This window comes from Mus caroli, chromosome 17, assembly GCF_900094665.2.
Source record: "Mus caroli chromosome 17, CAROLI_EIJ_v1.1, whole genome shotgun sequence".
Classification (NCBI taxonomy): Eukaryota; Metazoa; Chordata; class Mammalia; order Rodentia; family Muridae; genus Mus; species Mus caroli.
Window position 1 is genome coordinate 82388 of NC_034586.1, and position 20117 is coordinate 102504.

Sequence of the window (20117 nt, forward strand, 5' to 3'; positions counted from 1 at the left end):
AAAAAAAAAAAAAAGAAAGTAGAACACTCTAGGTTCTTGTTCCAAAATCAGTATAATGCCCTGATGGGGGTGATGGTGTGGTTGGTTAGGTTGCTTCCTTTATTTTTCTTAGTACTTTGGTTTGACAGGTACAGTTAGTGTGGTTCTGCTTTTTGTGTTTTGTTTGTTTGTTTGTTTGTTTTTTTCCTTCGAGACAGGGTTTCTTTGTGTAGCCCTGGCTGTCCTGGAACTTGCTCTGTAGACCAGGCTGGCCTCGAACTTAGAAATCAGCCTGCCTCTGCCTCCCAAGTGCTGGGATTAAAGGCATGTGCCACCATGCCCTGCTTGGTTTTGCTTTTTTTAATTGGCCATAATCATTAGGGTCTAGAACATGCTATTTCTTTGCATTCTCTCCTGCTTTAATAAATTATTATAAAGTATATATGTGAGTTGTCTTTGCCATACACATAAAATTAAATATCTTAGGTATCCAGTTCCTAAAGAAGGCTAAACAGAGACCGTAGAATTTAGTAAAAATCGAAAACCTTCCTGATGTGTGGCCAAGAGTTCTGTTGTTCCTGTACCGTTTAAGCATTTCAGCTAGAATTGCGTGAAAAGAGTTTGATATAATCTGGAAGTGCATACTTACCGGAGGCTGGAGAGGTGGGTCAGTGATTAAGAATACTGGCTGCTCTTCCAGAGGATCCAGATTAGAATTCCGCATCTGTGCTTAACCATTTGTAACTCCAGCCCCACGGGATCCAGTGCCCTCTTCTGACTTCCTTAGGCACTGCATGTGTGTTTTGTACAGACAGACAGCAATTACTATGAAGTTAAGGGAAAGAAAACAAAGGTTATACTTAATACCTTTTGGGTTCTGTCATGATCTAGGAGACAGTTGGTCTGCCATGACTTTTGCTTAATGTATATTTGTCAACTTTGACACAAAGCTGCTTCTTTCTTAGATCCTAAGGATCTTAACAATTGTTGTTTAACATTCTGCCCTGAATTTTATGATACTGTTTTTTTCTCCTAGTTGTAAAATATATTACTTGTAAGAGTAACGTACTCTAAATTTCCCTGTAAACAAATTATTATGCCAACTGGTTTAATGTGGCTGAAACACTATAGAAATCCCAATCTTGCATCAAAATTATCTTATTGTAATAGTGTATAAAATAACCAGATATACTCAAGGTACCAACTGTGTTACCATGTTGGTAATTTGCAGGAGAATTAAATGGAGTTGTAGATTCAGATTGTAGCTATTGTAAGTTCACTTTTGTAAATAGCACAGTATTGACTAAATTTTTTGATTCATTAATTTTGGTGGTGCGCATATGAGTTCAGGTGACAGCTTCAGAGGTTAAATTCAAGTCCTAAGGCCTGCTGACAGGTGCCTTTATCCACTAAAATATCTTGTCAATACTCACATTCTGAACTTGAAATAAACCATTCACAAAACTGTTTATTGTAGAAAAATACACATACGGGCTGGTGAGATGGCTCAGCGGTTAAGAGCACCAACTGCTCTTCCAAAGGTCCTGAGTTCAAATCCCAGCAATCACATGGTGGCTCACAACCATCTGTAACAAAAATCTGATGCTCTCTTCTGGAGTGTCTGAAGACAGCTACAGTGTACACGCATGAAAGAAAAGAAAAGAAAGAGAAAGAAGGGAGGGAGGGAAGAAAGGAAGAAAGGAAAAGAAATACATATACTAAGGTGGTATAAATTTCTAAGGCTAATCAACTTCATGGTTACTCTGACACATTTATTCTCTGACTGCATTAGCATTCTTCCTCTAAGGTGTTTGAATAAGAAGACAGCTTGTAGAGATGGTGTGATGCAGTGAGGCAGAACCAAGTGCTCTGTGGCCCTCTCACATTCAGGATGCCCACTCCTAATGACTCCAGGGGCAAAGCTTCCTAAGTACTATCTTAGTAGCTAGTTGAATATCACTAATAGACACACTGTTACTGTATTGGGACTATGGAGGCATTTGGTATTCCTCTGTTTGCCTTTGTTTCCTCAACGTGTACTAAAATGTAACCCATCACAAGGAATTTCCTAACTGTTTATGAATTCTTAGAGAACATAGTTGGGAAGACCTTAGTTGGGAATAGTTTTGCTAGATCACTAATTTTGGTAGTGACTTTTGGGTATTGTTTTGCCTCTAAGTGAGTAATGTGTGATTTAAGATTTTGAATATAAAGTTTTAATTGGACCTTTAGAGTATTTCATTGATACTAATTAGTCATGTAGTTGTAGGTTAATTTAATATGCTATCATTAAGTATCATCTCTATATTACTCCTCAATAGTTTTTGAGACTTACATCATCTAACCATTTTATACACATACATATAATACCTTCTTTATGGGACTTTTCCTTTTAAAAGTAGATTTGGATTCATTTAAAGTATAACTTCAGATGGATTTCTCTAGGAATGCTTTGTCGTGAATATGAAGGGGTGGAGGGGTTCATTTAATTGTGATGCTGTATTCAAGTTTCATTTGTAAGAATGTTGTCTCAAGACATTTGTTTGTTCTCAGCAGGTAACTCCTCAAGATAGCCAGGAAGGGACATTTGGGTCTGAGCACTCAGCTTCTCCCTCACAAGGGAGTAGCCAGCAGCATTTTCTGGAACCTGAAGCAAATTTAGATGATTCCATAGACATTCAGCAACAGGTAAAAGTCACTGCTTCTCTGAGTCATAAAGGTCCATCAGGCCATGGTGGTGCACACCTTTAATCCCTGCATGCAGGAGGTAGAGACAAGCCTATTTTCATGAGTTTGAGACCAGCCTGGTCTACAGAATGAGTTCTAGGACAGCCAGAGCTACAAAGAGAAACCCTGTCTTGAAAAACTAAACAAAACAAAATTGTTCAAAGTCCTTTAACTGTGTAAGGTTCCTTGTAACTGTACTGTAGCCTAAATGTCATTTGTCTTGGGTGTTTTTTATACTCCCACCTCTGTGAGGCACTGATGCTGTATGGTAAAGGCAAAACTGTACTGGTATGTTAAATCTTTTTTTTTTTTTTTTTTTGGTTTTTCGAGACAGGGTTTCTCTGTGTAGCCCTGGCTGTCCTGGCACTCACTTTGTAGACCAGGCTGGCCTCGAACTCAGAAATCCGCCTGCCTCTGCCTCCCGAGTGCTGGGATTAAAGGCGTGCGCCACCACGCCCGGCTGGTATGTTAAATCTTAACTGGACTTTTTATGTGCCCTTAACTTTGCCTTTCAAGGATATGGATATTGATGAAGGGCAAGATGTTGTTGAAGAGGAGACCTTTGAACCAGAAGCTAAGAAAGTGGCTGTTCGCTCAAGATCAAGAACTCATTCACGATCTCGATCAAGGTTCTATAATAATATTTAATACAAATGTTTACTTTAGTTCTTTGCATCAAGATTAAAAGAAATACTTAAGAATTTAAAAAAAAAATTGTCTCAGGAAAAGTAATTGAAAACTAAAACCAGAAGATAGCCCTTGTTCATATGTCTGTTCTTTGAGTACTTTATGTAACAATAACAGCTGTTGTTACAAGATTGTGATTTTTGGATTATAGTTGTTGTAGTTGATAAACTTTCAGACTTAGAATTCTTCATCTAGCTTCTATTAGTAATGTGGGCATCTGTAGCATCAGACTGCAGTGGAACACATGTTTCATAGTTGATTATACTTATAGTATATAGGATATAGGATAGTTTAAGAGGTGTTTAAATATGACAAATGCCTTTTTTCATTCATTTCAAATTGAAAGGCAATACTGTCATTAGAAGTAAAATAATTATTTTTTTTTGTAGGTCACCAAGAAAACGAAGGTCCAGGTCACGCTCTGGGTCCCGAAAGCGAAAGCACAGGAAGCGGTCTCGGTCCCACTCAAGAGAGAAAAAGAGAAAAGCCTCACGCTCCTACTCCAGTGAGCGCAGAGCCAGGGAAAGGGAGAAAGAGCGCCAAAAAAAGGGCTTGCCTCCTGTCAGGTCGAAAACACTAAGTGGTGAGTGGCATACTTGTGTTAAACTTCCCTAGAGTCAGTGTCGGAAAACAGTCCTCTAGCTAGCAGAGCTTGCTGCCGAGATGTAGGGGCTTGGCTTAGATCCTCAGCAGGAAACCCTGGAAAGGTGTGTAACTCTTGTAATAGGAATGTGACACTGGTGGATTCCAGGCTATCTAGTGTAGCCATTGTGGTGAGCTCCAGGCCAGCAAAAGATGGCCTCAAAACCAACAGCAACAACAAGAGAGCCCAGGACAGTTTTCAAGGAACCACCTAAGGTGGGTCTCTAGTCTCTACAGAACAAACAAACAGCTTGCTTTGTACTATAAAAATATCTTACCCAATTTTATTTTCAGAGTAAGAAACTGAAAAGGGAGGAACTTGTTAGCAATTAAATGGCTTTGACTCAGGTTTTTGTGAAAGAAAAGCAGATTAGCAGATATTTGTAGAGTGTTTAATGCAATTTGTAAAGTATGGCTTGACCAAGGGTCCTTGAAACACAGCAGGCTAATATTTGTAACATGACACAATGACGACTCTCAGTAGTAGCTGAATAGTTATGAATATTCAAATCTGTAGGATTAATAGGTCCACATAGATACCTATTCCTTGCTGTATTTTTATATACTTACTTATATATATTTTGTTTTTCGTTTGAGTGTATGTGGTGTTGGTGATTAAAGTCAAGGTTTCTGTTCCTGCTAGGTACTGAGTATACTACTGAGCTAACCCTCTAGCCCAGCCTCACTGTAATTGTTAAGTCAATTAGAAACTTGTGGGTTTTGTATGGGAAGAGAAATGCCTGCAGTACAACCCATTTTCCTCTATATTTTAATCTATTTTGTGTACTTAGAATAGATTCAGTCATGGTAGGGTTTGCTTCAGGAGTTGGTTAGTGTAAGGATCACGTTAAGTACAACAAAGTGAGTTATTTTCCTCTCAAGTTCTGCTAGGGTTAATCCATTATTGTTTCTGGGGAGAGCTGATAGACTCCAGGTGACCAGGGAAACACTTGACTGGGAGCCAAGACTAAAAGAGAGTTGTGGTATATTCTGTGGGTCTTCAAGTAAGTTTACCTCAGCATGAGTAATCGTTATAGATATCTGTGTGTGCACTTTTTTGCACTGGGATCACACAAATCCTAGGCTTTTTCTGTGGCTCTTGGAAAGTGAATTTAAGCCCTCCTTTGGAATTACTAGAGCATATTGAGTAAGTTCTTTTTGTAAGTTCTTGCAATTTCAGTAGACCTTGGTATCTTTCCAGAACCTTCTCCATCATTAACAGCTAGTGCAACTTCTGAAAATTCTATTTACTCCTCATTTTAAGGGGCCAAATTTAAATATTTTAGTGTTGGTTGACAAAATTAAAAATCAGATGACGATACCCCCACCCCACCCCCAATTCTCTGCTCTCCATCTCTCTGCATTTGTTATGTATAACAAATGTATAACAAATGCTCTCCTTTATTAATAGGGCTGCTAATTATTCATTTACCATCTGTCCACTCATTTCTCACCTAGTTTGTGATGCTGTTGAGCATTGTCTTAGTTAGGCCTATTGTTGCTGAAGTATAACACCATGACCAAAAGCAACATGGGAGGATGTGTTTGAGTCAAACTGACAACTTGACACAAGCTAGAGCCATCTGAGAGGAGAGCCTCAACTCAGAAAATGCCTCCATAAGATGGGGCAATCCTATAGGGACTTTTCTTAACTAATGAGTGCTATGGGAGGGACACCTTTAGGTTGGGGGTCCTGGGTTCTGTAAGAAAGCAGGCTGAGCAAGTCATGAGGAGCAGGCCAGTAATTAGCACCCTCCATGGCCGATTATCAACTCCAGCCAGCCTTCAGGTTCCTGTCTTGACTTCCTTCAATGATGACAGTGATGTGGAATGTTAAGCAGAATAAACCCTTTCCTGCCATGTTGCTTTTGTTATGTATAACCTTCCCTTGATGTCCCCAAAATCTCAATACTAGTTTTATAGTATAAAACCTTAACAACCGTTAGTGGTCTCACAGTCTTTACAAATTTAAATGCTTAAAATGTTAAGTCTTTTTAAAAATCCAAGAGTTTCAACTGTGGGCTTCTGTAAAATCAGAAACAAATTAAATAGTTTCTTACTTAAAGAAGGAAGAACCAGGGACAGTCAAACTCTGAATAAGGCAAAATTAAACTTCACTTGTATAAATAGCTCAGTGCCCAATGTCTGGCATTCTCCAAAGAGCTTGAAGTCTCCTCCAGCCCCACCCTGTGCAGCACACACAGCTTGTTTCCTATGTTCAGCCTGGCTGTACTCCATGTTGCTGCTGCTGCTGCTGCCGCTGCTTGTGGTTATTATCCCATGGTGCTGGCATCTCCAAAATGCTGAGCTTTCCCCAATACCCTCCCCTGGGCCCTCTTCAGGGAATTCAGCCCTGACAGACAGTGCCAAGACTTAGCTGCTCTCCATGATCCCTTCATGCCTTCAAAACTACTATATTCTTACACTCTCAGGTTTGGATACTACCACAAGGGACAGTCTTGGCTTGCTCTAAAATACAGCTTTTGTGTGCTAGCTCCAAGGAAGCATTTCCCAGAAGATTTTATTTTGGTGATGCTGGTCTCTCCCTTTAAAAAAGTTTTTTTTTTTTTTAAACTGTTTATTTCACGTGTATCTGTGTTTTGCCTGCATGTATGTGCACTATTTTTGTGCCTAATTCTATGGAAGTCAGAAGAGTGCTTCTAATCCCCTGGAACTGGTGTTAAAAATGGTTGTGAACCAATCAATGGTTGTAGGTGCTGGGAGTTGAACCTGGGTTCTGGAAAAAGCAGCTGGTGCTTTAAACTCCTAAGCTGTTTCTCCAGCTCCTGCTGGTCTCTTCTTAATTTCTCAATTCCAGGTGACCAGCACCAGTTATTACGGCCAAACAAAGGTTTCACTTATAGCTGTTCTGGTCTCTGTTAACCCCAGCTGTCACTCTCAGGTAATAAAGGCACTGTACAGACAGGCACTGTACAGAAATGCCCTCTTTGCACCATAGCTTCGAGCAGTGCTTCCCCAACCTTCTGAAGGCTGTGGCCCTTTAGTACAGTTCCTCATGTTGTGGGGACCCTTAAAGTCATAACTGTAATTTTGCTGTTATGAATTGTAGTGTCACCATCTGATATGTAGAATATCTGATATGCAAGCTCTGTGAAAGGGTTGTTCGAGAGCCTTTAAAGGGATTGTGACCCACAAGTTGAAAACTTTTTTGTCTAGGCTGTCCCACATTAATCAGTGTTTGAGAAAATGCTCTGTAGGCTGGCCTACAGACTGATCTTAAAAAGGCATTTCACAGTTGAAGTTCCCTTCACTCACTCAGATGCTTCGAATTTGTGTCAAATTGATAGAAAAACCAGCTGTCACAGGCATGGGATCCATTTTTCTCTTTTAAAAATTGTGTGTTTTTTAAGAAAAACTTACTTCTATATATATGTGTGTGTGTGTTGTCTACATGTATGCCCCGTGCATGCTTGGTGCTTGTGGAGATGATATTGACTTCTCTTTAACTGCAGTTACAGACAGCTGTGAACTGCCATGTGGGTGGGAGGAAATAAAACTGAGTTCCTGTAAGAATAGCATGTGCTCTTAATTGCTGAGTCCTCTCTCTAGTCCCCCAAATGTATTCTTTTTGACACCTCATAAATTATTTGTACTTACAAGGTACCATATGGTATTTTTATACATGCATATATCATGTAATGATTAAATTAGGCAGTTGACATATATAAAACTGAAATAATTATTATTTAGGTGTAGTCAGTGCTATAGAACGTCATTATTCCCCGTTACAAACTGCAGTTCATTTTACACACACCATTGCAGTTTACATGTTAAGTAACACTATGGTAGAATAATTTTATACAGTTTTGCTTCAAAGAAAAAGTGGATACTTAGGTATTTCCTCCAGAAAATACAAAAAACACAGCACATTCTAAACAGCTCAGTGCAATAGATGTATCAGTGAGTAGTGGTGTCTAGTTCCTTTTGCTGTAATGCTAGTGCATTAGGAATCAAGCCACAGCCTCCACAGTTAGTTGCCTTCCCAGGATCAGCAGGTGCTGGGTTCTTCCTACTGCAGTAAACATAGAAAGTTACATGCATGCAGTTATCATTTGTGTAAGAAACACTGTGGTGGAGTTGAAACAAAGAAACCAAACACTTTTATCTTCTTTCATGACTCACGTTGTCTTTCTCATAACCCACCCTTGAGCTCCCCTGATCTCTCTTCTGAAGTTTTAAACATATCCCCACGTAGACTTGTGTACATGTATTTGTGTATGCACTGCAGGCTAGTTTCCTCCTGCTAGAGCCTTTTACCGTGCGAAGAAAGCCTTTTCCAGGCTCCTGTCCCTCTCTTAGGTTCTCTGTTTCTGTAGCGTCAGCTCTTTAGTTTCTACTTAGTAGTCTGAGAACATGCCGTGCTTTGTGTCTGTCTTGGCTTGTTTCCTGTGGTATGAGTTCCCCTAGCTCATGGGTGTTCTACAAGCATCAGAATTTCATTTTCTTTTGTGGATAAATTATAATGAATTTATTTTCTATTGCTGGTTAAAAGTCCAGCAAGCACAGTGATGACTGTATCTTCCATTTAGTACCTCAAGACTTCAGTACTTCATCCAGAAGCAGAAGCAGAAGCAGTTTCCTCTGGTTGCTATTCTTTCAACGCATTTGAAAGTGTGGTTATGTTCCTCACTGCTGCTCCTGGACACAGATTGTAGAATACAGTGCTTTCAGGGACATGAACAGATTAATGCCCCAAGAATCAAGTGCTCCCTCTCTTTGGGACTGAGAAGAATCAAAATAACTTGTTAGGAAAAAAAATTGTAGAGCAGCATTGTAAAAAATAGGGAAGATAGCTCTTGGAGTCTCCAGGATAGTGTGATGAGGCAGGAGGTGTTATTGTGAGGTGATAAAACTTGAAAGCTGTGACGTCCAGATCACTGGGACTTGCCTCATGAAGCATTTTACATGGCATTGCACTGCATGGTAGTGGAGCAGCTTTCTGTCACTATGACGTCAATAAGGTTGGCTCTGCCCTGTATTTTCAATTAAGGTTGCATGTTCCTGCTCCTTAGACTGTTCATTATGACTGGAAAGGAGAACAAGGTAGATATTGTAGAGACAGTAAGCTCCCTGAAAGAGCAGGCCCCGTTTGAGTTCTTAAAAGTTCCACCACTCTTCAGTGGTACTATGGGCTAAAGACTAAGCCTGTGTGACATGTTAGACTTTGGGATAAGCAGTCTTGTGGTCTCTTACATTAAAGATCTATTTTTACAAAATTGTATATCTCCCTGTGTGTCTCTGTGTGTCTGTCTCCTATATAAGCATGTGTATGGTTCTGTATGCCATGATACATGTATGTAGTCTGAGGACAATTTAGAGGAGACCGTTCTCTCCTTCCATCATGTAGGCTTCAAGGCTCAAACTCAGGTTGTAAGTCTTGGCAAAGTAAATGTTTATCTGCTGAGCAGTCTCACTGGTCCTTGGGTTTAATGTAAAATGTTAAAAAGTTACTGACTTTGATAGAGAATGAGTGGAACGTGAGTTGAGAATCACTCAGAGTGAAAATCTGTCAGGTAAAGAGCAGCTAGCAGTCAGCACGGTCTGTGTTAGCTGCGTATGAAAGACGTTTGAGTTCTGACTCCTGTTAGTGATCTTGTCAAGGATCACGCTGCAGGTTAAGTTAGCCCTAGGAAAGCCTGTTTAGACCTTTGCTGTCAGGATTAAAGTGCTGGGAAATGACATGGACGAAACCCTAGGTGCAGTGCATTAGCGCCATGGAAATGTGTCAACTGTAAAAGGTATTAAAGAAGCACGAACAGTACAGTGTCTCCTCCCAACGTTTATGCTTTCAGGGCAGAAGGTCAAGAGCATTTGCTGCTCAGTCATGAGCACAGAATTCAGGTCATGTGCATCCATGTGTGGTGCTGAGTTTCCAATAAGTCCGTGCTCTTCTGCATACACATGAGTGTGCATGCAGAGAAGTACTGTTCAGTTCATCTTCAGCTCTTCCATAGCAAGTTAAGGAGTGTCCTGATTTATCCATTTCCTTTCCTATCTCTCTGCAAAGTATCATTTCCTTAAGGAAGAGAAGCTCATAGAGGTTTCAGATTTATCTGTGTATTAGGGAGAAATATCCACTGAATCATTCAACACAAAGATATTAAGAAGGTCAACAGGTATGATATAGTTTCAAAACTACCGTACTTTAGAATCAGCTGGGAGGCTTTCAAAGCTTTTCTTCCAGTCTGATATACCACTGTTCTCTGGTGGTTGGACAGAGGTGTTGACAGGTGGTTCAACTTGCAAGTTGGTGACTTGCAGGAAGTTGGGTCTGTAGAAATGTAAATGGACACTAAGATCTCAGTCAGTTTTAAAGGTAGCAGTTATCTGTGTGTAGCTGTCAGGTTGTCTAAATGCTAAGTTTGATCTGTTGTTCTTAGTAATGCTCTAGGCCACTGTGTCCATAATGTGTAAGTGCTCTGCTTCTCTGTCCTGACAGTATGCAGCACTACTCTCTGGGTTGGCCAAGTGGACAAGAAGGCTACACAGCAAGATTTAACCAACCTTTTTGAGGAGTTTGGACAAATTGAATCCATTAATGTGAGTATCTCTTGAGCACTGACAGTGTGGGCTTTCACTCTCTTCCCTTTCACCGGTGATCCTCGCTGAGTCTGACGTGTCAGACATGGTGATTCTCAGCTGGACACGATCTGTTCACTTTGTTCGGTCTTCTGTTTGCTATGCTCCTGAATTTGCAAAATATTCCTAGGGGTTTTATAGCAGTGTAGCACCTAATTTCTTCAACCCCAAGTGTTTGTTAGCAAGAGCCCTTTCCTCTCCCTGTCTTGTCCCTCCCTTTCTTTCGTTTTACCTGCCAGCTGAGAAATGGTTTTTTGTTACAGTAGTAAGCTCTGTTTCTGTTGGCGAGGAACTAATAACATGTATTCAACATTTCACCTTTATTATGGCTTAGAATGGAAGCCGAATCAGAGTGGAATATGGGGCTTATTAAAAGTGAATAATAGATTGCATGTGCATTGTATCAGTAAACCGAGTTAGAGAAAAAAAATTAATTTGGTGGTTTGGTCAGTTATAGAACATGTTCAGTTTTATGAGAAGCAAATATAGGAATGAATTTCCATCCTTCTGCTCTCTATAAAGAAAGGACTTTTGTCTCATAGATGATTCCACCCAGGGGCTGTGCATATGTCTGCATGGTTCATCGACAAGATTCATTTCGGGCTCTTCAGAAACTGAGTTCAGGATCCTATAAAATTGGTTCCAAGGTCATTAAGGTAAGTTTTTGTGATTTACTTTGTAGTAGACTGATGAGTAACATTTCAGCCTCTTATGTCACAGTTACACATTTTTCATAGGCAAGGTCATGTGAGCTTTCTTGTTTACACATTAGAATACCCTAGTTCTTTTCATCCATTTCCTCCTCTTTGCTTCTTGATGTGGCTCAGATCCGGGACCTTGAACATGTTAAATATTTATTTTCAATTTTTTATTAGATATTTTCTTCATTTACATTTCAAATGCTATCCCAAAAGTCCCCTATACCCTCCTCCCACCCTGCTCCCCTACCTACCCACTCCCACTTCTTGGCCCTGGCATTCCCCTGTACTGGAGCATATAAAGTTTGCAAGACCAAGGGACCTCTCTTCCCATTGATGTCCGACTATGCCATCTTCTGCTACATATGCAGCTAGAGACACAAGCTCTGGGGGTACTGGTTAGTTCATATTGTTGTTCCACCTATAGGGTTGCAGACCCCTTCAGCTCCTTGGGTACTTTGAACATGTTAATTTAAGTATACACTTTTGGTGGTGGAGGAGGAGGAGGAGGAGGAGGAGGAGGAGGAGGTGGTGGTGGTGGTGGTGGTGGTTTTGAGACAAGGTTTCTCTGTGTAGCCCTGGCTGTCCTGGAATTCACTCTTTAGACTAGGCTGGCCTCAAACTCAGAAATCTACCTGCCTCTGTCTCCCAAGTGCTGGGATTAAAGGCGTGCGCCACCACTGCCCGGCTTAAGTACATGCTCCTACACTAAGCTCTACACTCAACCTTATCGCTAATGTTTCCAGCTAGCTTGGGAGTTCAGTATTATTGAGTTATAATTAGGAATAAGTACACTGACTTAGTAGCTAAAATTTGAGATTGTTCCTTAAGTTCACATCTATACAAGTGTGCCAGCTCAGGCCCCATTTTGGTTTGATCTTTTTTATTTAGGTTTGTCTTTCATTTACTTTTTCTCCCTGCTTTATATTATTTTTTTTTTCTTATTGAAACCAGCCTTCTTCTAAAGAGTTTATTTGAAAGCATTTTTTTCTTCTTAGTCTTTAAATTGAGAATTTATTGTTTTCTAGTTCCTTCTGTGATTGACTCTAGAGGACTGGTTTTCAACCTGTGTGTTGCAGTCACTTTGGTCACCTGAGACCATTGGAAACACAGATCTATAACATTATGATCTATAACAGTAGCAGACTACAGTTATGGTGGAGCAGTCAAAATAATTTTAAGGTTAGGGGTTACCACCTGAGGAACTGTGTTAAAGGATTGTAGCATTAAGAAGGTTGAGGACCACTGATCCAGACAGAATGCATTTAGTCAGCTTCTGCACCTAAATTAAAACTCTGAACTCTATTTCTATAGAGTGTGTGTGCCCATCTTTTACCATTGCTTGACTGTGTGTATGTAAACTCAGTATTTGCTTATGTGCACTGGCATTGTGTACAGGGCTTTATTAAATTTCTGGTAACCACTCTAGTTATTGCCAGTGGAATTGAGATTCTATTGTAAAAAGTAGACCTCCTGTATTACCTCCTTAAATGAATTATTTAGTATTGGGTAAGAAGTGGAAACAGATCTTCCACTGCAAATCCCCAATGCAAGTTTAAACAAGTACTCAGGAAAAGTGAGCTTTGTCCGTATTTGTTTCAATACGATTTCAAACTTTATTTTTATTATAGTATAACTGTGATCTTCCTTCTTTTTTTTCCTCTCTCCTTTACCGATAGATTGCCTGGGCTTTGAACAAAGGTGTAAAGACAGAATACAAACAGTTCTGGGATGTGGATCTTGGTGTCACATATATACCCTGGGAAAAAGTGAAAGTAGATGACTTGGATGGCTTTGCAGAGGGAGGCATGATTGATCAGGAAACTGTAAATGCTGGTAAGAGCACAGCACACATCAGAAGGGCGAAAAGAAATGTGTGTGGGAAGCAGAGGGAACAGGACTTATTCCCTGCATTTGGCTTCAAGAAGAAAAAAAAAAGGATGCTTTTTCTGATGTTGCGTATTCATTGTTGTATGTTTCTGTAGGTGTCAAGGAATTGTTTAGAAAAGTACTGAATGAAAGCTTGCACATGTAGCATTTTTTTTCTTTTATGACAACATTTTAAGAGAAAGCTTTGCACCAGGGAGGCTTTTTTGAAGTATTTTTAATTTCACAAATATTAAGTAGAAAATGTGGTTCTAGCAGCTTCTTATAGAGTGGCAGACACTCTCAAGCAGGTTCGGTTGCTGTGGTATAATACCATCTGAAACACTTCATATTTTGCCTATAACCAAATGATCATATGGCCTGCTCTTTTTTAAGATAGCAGTATTAACAGCTACAACCACAAGGGAAAATTCTTAATATTTGGGATTAGTGCAAGGTACAGTATGTTCTTTGTTTCTTCTTATCTTAGCTCTCTTATCAAAGGTAGCCTGCTTTCCAGGTAGTTGTCCTGCTTAGGATCATAAGAAGACATCTCCTTGATAATGGTGCCTTCTGCCAGGAGACAGTCCTCATGTAAAGGCCATGTTTTTAGCATAAGCAAGGCCCTTGGTTTTAACCTCAGGACCAGCAGATAGATCACTGAAATTTATTGTTTGCTTCCTGTGCCCTATGGCTGTTTTCCTAGGGCAGTCCTTTTAGTTGTTGAACTTCTGCTATGGCAGGTTGATTCTTCAGGAGCTGATGTTAAGATAGTGAAGCAGAGTCATTGTTGACGTATGTGTCACAGGCTCCCATGGCCTACGTTCTGGTCTGGAGCCTACCAATGGCCTGTTCTGAAAAAGTAGCTCTGTGGGACCACAGCCATGCTTGCCTGTGTACATATTTTTTAGAACTCATTTTCCCCTTCTTCTTCTTCTTCTCCTTCTCCTTCTCCTTCTCCTTCTCCTTCTCCTTCTCCTTCTCCTTCTCCTTCTCCTTCTCCTTCTCCTTCTCCTTCTCCTTCTCCTTCTCCTTCTCCTTCTCCTTCTCCTNCTCCTCCTCCTCCTCCTCCTCCTCCTCCTCCTCCTCCTCCTCCTTCTTCCTTCTTCTTTCTCCCCCTCACCCTCCTCCTCCTCCTCCTTCTTCCTTCTCCTTCCTTCTCTTCCTTCTCCTTCCTTCTCCTTTCTCCTCCTTCTCCTCCTCCTCTTCCTCCTCCTTCCTTCTTCCTCCTTCCTCCTTCCTTCTTCCCCTTCCTTCTTCTCCTTCCTTCTTCTTCCTTCTTCTTCCTTCTTCTTCTTTCTCCTCCTCCCCCTCCGCCTCCTCCTCCCCCTCTCCCCCCTCTCTGTCTGTCTGTCTCTCTGTCTCTCTGTGTCTCTCACATTTATTTACAGTGGCAAGTATATAGTTAGAACAGAGAGATCACCTGGTCCATAGAATTTCTCCAAGTACTCTGTACTTGGGAAAACCATATTCTACTCAAGAAACAAATACTAATAAAAAAAATACTGTATAATATTTCTGTGTTGGTATGAGAAGAAATTGATTACAGATCAGGTATGGTGATGCACATGACTCAATCCTTGATGTTGAAAGACATGTGGTCTCTATGCATCTGAAGCCAGCCTGGTCCACATAAGAAGTTCAACCCCAGGCTGCATAATGAGACCAGTGTGGGGCAGGGGAATGGAAGAGAGAAGGAGAGGGAGCAAGGTACAGTCAGCTATGGGTGTGTTAAGTTGTAAAAGGATGTAGGTCTGTGGGGTGGAGTATAGCTGAAGAGTTGAGACATGTGTCCACTTTGGAAACAACGCACTAGAGCCTAATCAATGTTGAACAGAGGAGATCAAGGCAGATGTGCAGAGAAGTAAAAGCTAGTCATGTTTGTTCTTTGCTCTAAAACGATGGAGGCCGGTGATGGATTTCATTTTGCCGAGCCTGACCTCAGATTCCTGTCCTAGTGCCCCCACCTCCTAAGTGCTTGGCTGTGGATATGTGTCGCATGCCTAACTAATTCCATTTCTTATGTTCTTGTCTTCTTTGGAATATTTCTCTGCATTAGTTCTTCATCAGTTATGCTTGATGGTGTACAGAACAGGGCTGGTTATTTAATCAGGAAACCTGTATGAAATGTCACTGTTACAGCTTAGTGTTGTCACTTTTATCTCGTGTGTAAAATTTTGGATTTGCCAGGGGTTTAGATGTAATGTAAATGGGAAAATGAACTGAAAAGCTGTATTTAAAGGAAATCAATTTCAAATATTTTGCTTAGAATGGGAAACTGTGAAAGCCTCAGAACCTGTTAAAGAGCCGGTGCAGACTGCACAGAGTCCAGCTCCAGTTGAGAAGGAGTCAGTGGTCACCACACAGGCAGAGGTTTTCCCTCCTCCTGTCGCCATGCTGCAGGTCAGTGCTCGATGCTCTTTGGAGGCTGCTGTCCACATTAGACAGATAGCTTGTTGTCTTTTAGATGTTAAAAACGTCCCGCAGATGCAATGGTGTTACTGTACTAAATTCATGAAGGTTGCAGTGCCCTTGGACTTGAAGGATTTTCTTTAGATTTATGCTTTCTGTTTAGCAGATTTCTATCAATAATATTATTTGACATTTTTATTAGGTTAATAAAATTATTTTAATGGATTTAGTGAATCATTTTGAAAAATTATTATGGTTGGAAGTGGTCTCATTTATACTTAAATGTTAATGTATTACATATGCTCAGTCATGCACTGCTCTAGGAGCCCCAGGGCTTGGGGATCATGCATCAGTGGTAAATGTGCAGCTTTCATTGTCATCCAGGGAAACGGGACACGTGAAGAGAGGACTAGGTCCTCTGTGTAGGTAAAAGAGCTTGTGCTGCTCACAGATATCTGCATAGCTGTGTGCCATCTTAAAATGCTGGCATAGGTTGCATCTAGCTGATTAGTAGCTCATAACGGTGGTGACAGAATTAGCCATTTCTGTATCTGAGGAAATCAAAGCTGAAGGTCTTCATGATAGGAGAGTGCTTGACTCATGCCTGTAAAGTCAGCTCTCAGAGGAATTCCTCTGTCATTCTGGGTGAAGGGAACCATTGCAGGAGTAGGGTCAGAGAATGACCTGTTAAGTTATTCACTATACTGCTTATAGTGAACAGACTACACCAAATATCACAGAAGAGATGGACTGAAAATAACCAGCAATCTAGATGAGAGGTGACTATGACATGGAGAAGACATAAGAAAAGGGAGGAGAGGTAGGGGTAGGAGATGACTTAGAAGAGGGTACAGCCATTGGGACTGCCTAGTGTATTAGATTTGGAGTTGTGCAAAAAGGAGACAAAGATATTTGCTCCAAGAAATTACAAGTAGGGAAAGCGCTATTTTCTGAGAATAGAAAAAGATGCGAGAAGACTTCTCTTGGGAATAACAGTTGGGAATTCATTTTATGCTATGCGTGAGACCTTTGAAGTGCTCTTTAGGCAGTAAAGTTGAGATGCTGAGCAGATCTGACAACATGTGAGGGTCAGGAGCAAGGGAAAGCCATGCTGGAGAGATGTTTTGGGCTTTTTGTAGCTCTGATGAATGAAAGATAATTGTGTTAAGATTAGAAAACAAAGTTTTGAGAATTGGGTGCCCTTGGAAAGCTGCTACTGCCTTGCTTCCCAGAGCAGCCTGGCAGGCAGGTGCTAATGAAGGCTGAGCATCAAGCCGGCTGACTGTAGGAGGTTGCTTACAGTCTCAGGTATGCTACCTATTGACTAAAAACACTGTGTGCAAAAGTACACAAAAAGAGAAGGACAAATGTAATGACATTCATTACTTCCTGCTTTAAAGAGTGTATAGTGATTAACAGACATTTTCTATTCACAAAGATTCCTGTAGCACCAGCTGTTCCTGCAGTTAGCTTAGTTCCTCCAGCGTTTCCTGTGTCGATGCCTGTCCCCCCTCCTGGATTCAACCCAATCCCTCCACCTCCTTTTCTGCGAGCAAGTTTTAACCCTTCACAACCACCTCCTGGTAAGGGATTTCTATCTTACTCTTTTAACTCTATAGTGAATGTTGTGAGAATTGTGAATGTTGGCTTTGCAGCCTCAGTTCCATATAGTGGTTTGCAGACTTCAGCACAGGACGGAACCAACCTTAGTGTCTGTTCTCCAGACTCTCGCTCTATTGGCTCACACCTTTCAGCCTCCTTATTTAACTTAATAGGGACACTATTAAAAACTGCAAAGCAGCAGGTTTATAATTAGGTCATGTGGTCAGTAGGATCTTAAAAATGTCGTTAAATTTTAAGATTTATTCAAGAATTTAATAGAATTTAACATATAATCTAAAATGAACAAATATGTTAACCTAGTGGTAAATAATGCAGTATGTTAAAGAAGTAAAGTGACTGGCAGGTGGATAGCAGTGTGCTACCTACTGTGACCAAGAGGATGAGCACTCTTCTCACCATCAGCATTCCTACATAACACTTGATTCCCTGATATATATCAGTAGCACAGAGCTTTCCACAGGATGTTAATGAGTGAATAATTAGAATGTTATGATCAGGATCACTGCTTTACTGCCTTATGGGAATCAAGTAAAGTATGTATAGACATCATTTTTAATTGGAAAATAATGCACGGATCCGTCAGCATGGTGATAGAGGCCATTTTAAAACGAAGGTTTGGTTGGTCTGGTGGAGCACTGAGGCCCCCATTCCTCAGGAAGATGAAGTAGAATGACCTAATCCATGGGTTCCATAACAGCTGGGCAGCAGAGTGAAAACCCATCCGAAAACAGTAAGACAATGTGGATGTTCATTTAGAACTTCTGAAACCTTTGATTTAAAACTAGTAATATTCTTTGTGCTGTTTTACTTTGGTCTTTTTTCTCCCATGTAGGTTTTATGCCACCTCCAGTTCCCCCACCTGTGGTACCTCCCCCTGCAATCCCACCCGTAGTACCAACATGTGAGTTTTTGATTTACAAAGTGATTTACAAAGTCTGTTTTATCCTAAGGAGTCTTGTATGTTTGTGCTCATTCCGATAAAATACTGGTTTTTCAACGAACACATGTTCAATGATTTCTGAACATTGACAGCATCTCACAGTTCTTACTCATATGTATAGTCTCAGTTGTCATTCCATAATCTGCCTCCCTTAGTTAAGAGAAGTCATCCGTTGTCATTGTGAGTTGGCTTTGTTGTGTTTACTGTAAATGTCTTCCTCTAGAGCCCTGCTGCTCAGCTGCTTTCTAGATACAAGACTGCTGTAAGGTGGAAGTTAGTGCCAAGGACTTGTTTGTTTATATCATGGATCACCTTTTCCCCACAAGGACACAGCAACATGTCCTAGACTTGCACCATATCTTACTAGTGTCTTTCTGTTCATTTTGAATAAACAGATACTTTTTAACAAAACCAAGCAGAAAGGACAGAAATTATTTGTGTGCCTCTGTCCTGGCTTGTGCCAGAACATCATCTCCACTTATTACCATCCCCACTAGAGTAGACCTAGGTAGAGTAGATTGAATCTATCTATATACCTTAGGTATAATTCCGATACATAATTTACATATACTATGGTTTGCTAACTTATTTAACAATGTTAAGATTGAGGATATCCAGGTATTGCAATGAAGCCATTGAAATGTTTGCCTGTTAAGTTCTTAATTGTTTGTATTTGTTGATTATTGTTAGTTGAATCCATTTATCATTATTAATTGCAAATTAGTTATCTTTCTAAGTAGTACTTCCTTCTGCATTCCTTTCTTAGCATTTTAATGTAGATGGAGTGAAAACTTGCCAGGTGATGTTGATTAGTCATCTTGCGGTGTGGTGCACAGGAAGGTCAAGATAGATACCAAACAAACCCTTCGCTAGCTGCCAGAAGGCACAGTTCAGAGTGTGGGACTCCAGTAATAGCAGCTGTCTGAAGGGCAGGGAAGGTTCTGTTATTTTCTTCCTTGAGCCCCACGGCCCTTTGTGTTTTCATGTTTTATCTGTGTACTAATGGACCAACACATTACTTCCTATCAGTTGCCTTCTCTGTTCTATGTTGAGATGCTTTTCCCTTTGCCTGTGCTGCTTCTCTGTGCCTTGCACTTAGTCACCCTTGCTTCTGAGAGAGTCCTGGGTCTTCCAGCCTGATTGTCCCCAAGTCATACTGTGTCTCACTGTAGTCTGACCTAGACACATCTAATGCCAAAGGACATTAACAGACCTCGGTCAGGCTACCGGATTGTTTGCTCTGAGGGTTATATTGGGTGGAAAGCTTTTCAGTGGACAAAGCTGGGGATTATGTATTTTGAACAGAGAAAGTATAAATGTGCACGATGAAACATAGCTTCAAGTCTTAAGTTTCCAGAGCGATTTACTTAGCTACTTTTTTATACTTCTCTCTGTTGTCCCACTGAAATGAATATTTACCTCCTCCCCTTACTATGAGTCATAGACACTGGAAGTAATAAAACGGATGGTATTGGAGAAACTAGGTTCTCTGCTGCCTTCTTGGCCTTCAGGGTGCATATGTTGCCATACTAATCACAAAGATTACAAAAACAAATATTAGTAGACATTTAAGTATCTTAATTTTCTATTTCCTGTTTCCTGTTACTAAACACAGGGTTTCTGAGCAAGCATTTGGTTATTTTGGACAATTCTACTTTAAAAATTAGATTCCAAAAGACCTTTTATGAGAGTACATATAGTAAATAGAGATGTCTATTAATTTCTTAAAAGTCTAAATCCATTTCCTTTATGTTTTAAAATGTTTTCCTCATTATTTAGGTAACTTTCAATTCTTGTGAAAATTTCAGTGTTCAGAAGTTGATTTTTTGTTGTTGTTGTTTTTGGTTTTGGTTTTGGTTTTTCGAGACAGGGTTTCTCTGTATAGCCCTGGCTGTCCTGGAACTCACTTTGTAGACCAGGCTGGCCTCGAACTCAGAAATCCG

General features: G+C 40.4%; 1 protein-coding gene across 8 annotated transcripts in view; it reads left to right on the top strand.

Annotated features, from left to right (window-relative positions):
• Positions 1-20117, top strand: part of Scaf8 (SR-related CTD associated factor 8) — a 177328-nt gene that overhangs the window by 57054 nt on the left and 100157 nt on the right. For 7 of the 8 annotated variants that reach the window (XR_003835293.1, XM_029471345.1, XM_029471346.1 and 4 more), the window contains 9 exons: positions 2533-2667; positions 3223-3335; positions 3783-3976; positions 10496-10596; positions 11178-11291; positions 13013-13169; positions 15469-15602; positions 17050-17194; positions 18067-18135. Coding sequence is in view for 7 of the 8 variants with exons in the window: in XM_029471345.1 (XP_029327205.1) it covers positions 2533-2667; positions 3223-3335; positions 3783-3976; positions 10496-10596; positions 11178-11291; positions 13013-13169; positions 15469-15602; positions 17050-17194; positions 18067-18135 (1162 nt within the window). In the remaining variant the exon portion in view is untranslated. The remainder of the gene's footprint in view (positions 1-2532; positions 2668-3222; positions 3336-3782; positions 3977-10495; positions 10597-11177; positions 11292-13012; positions 13170-15468; positions 15603-17049; positions 17195-18066; positions 18136-20117) is intronic. The other variant, XM_021186088.1, reaches the window with a different exon arrangement.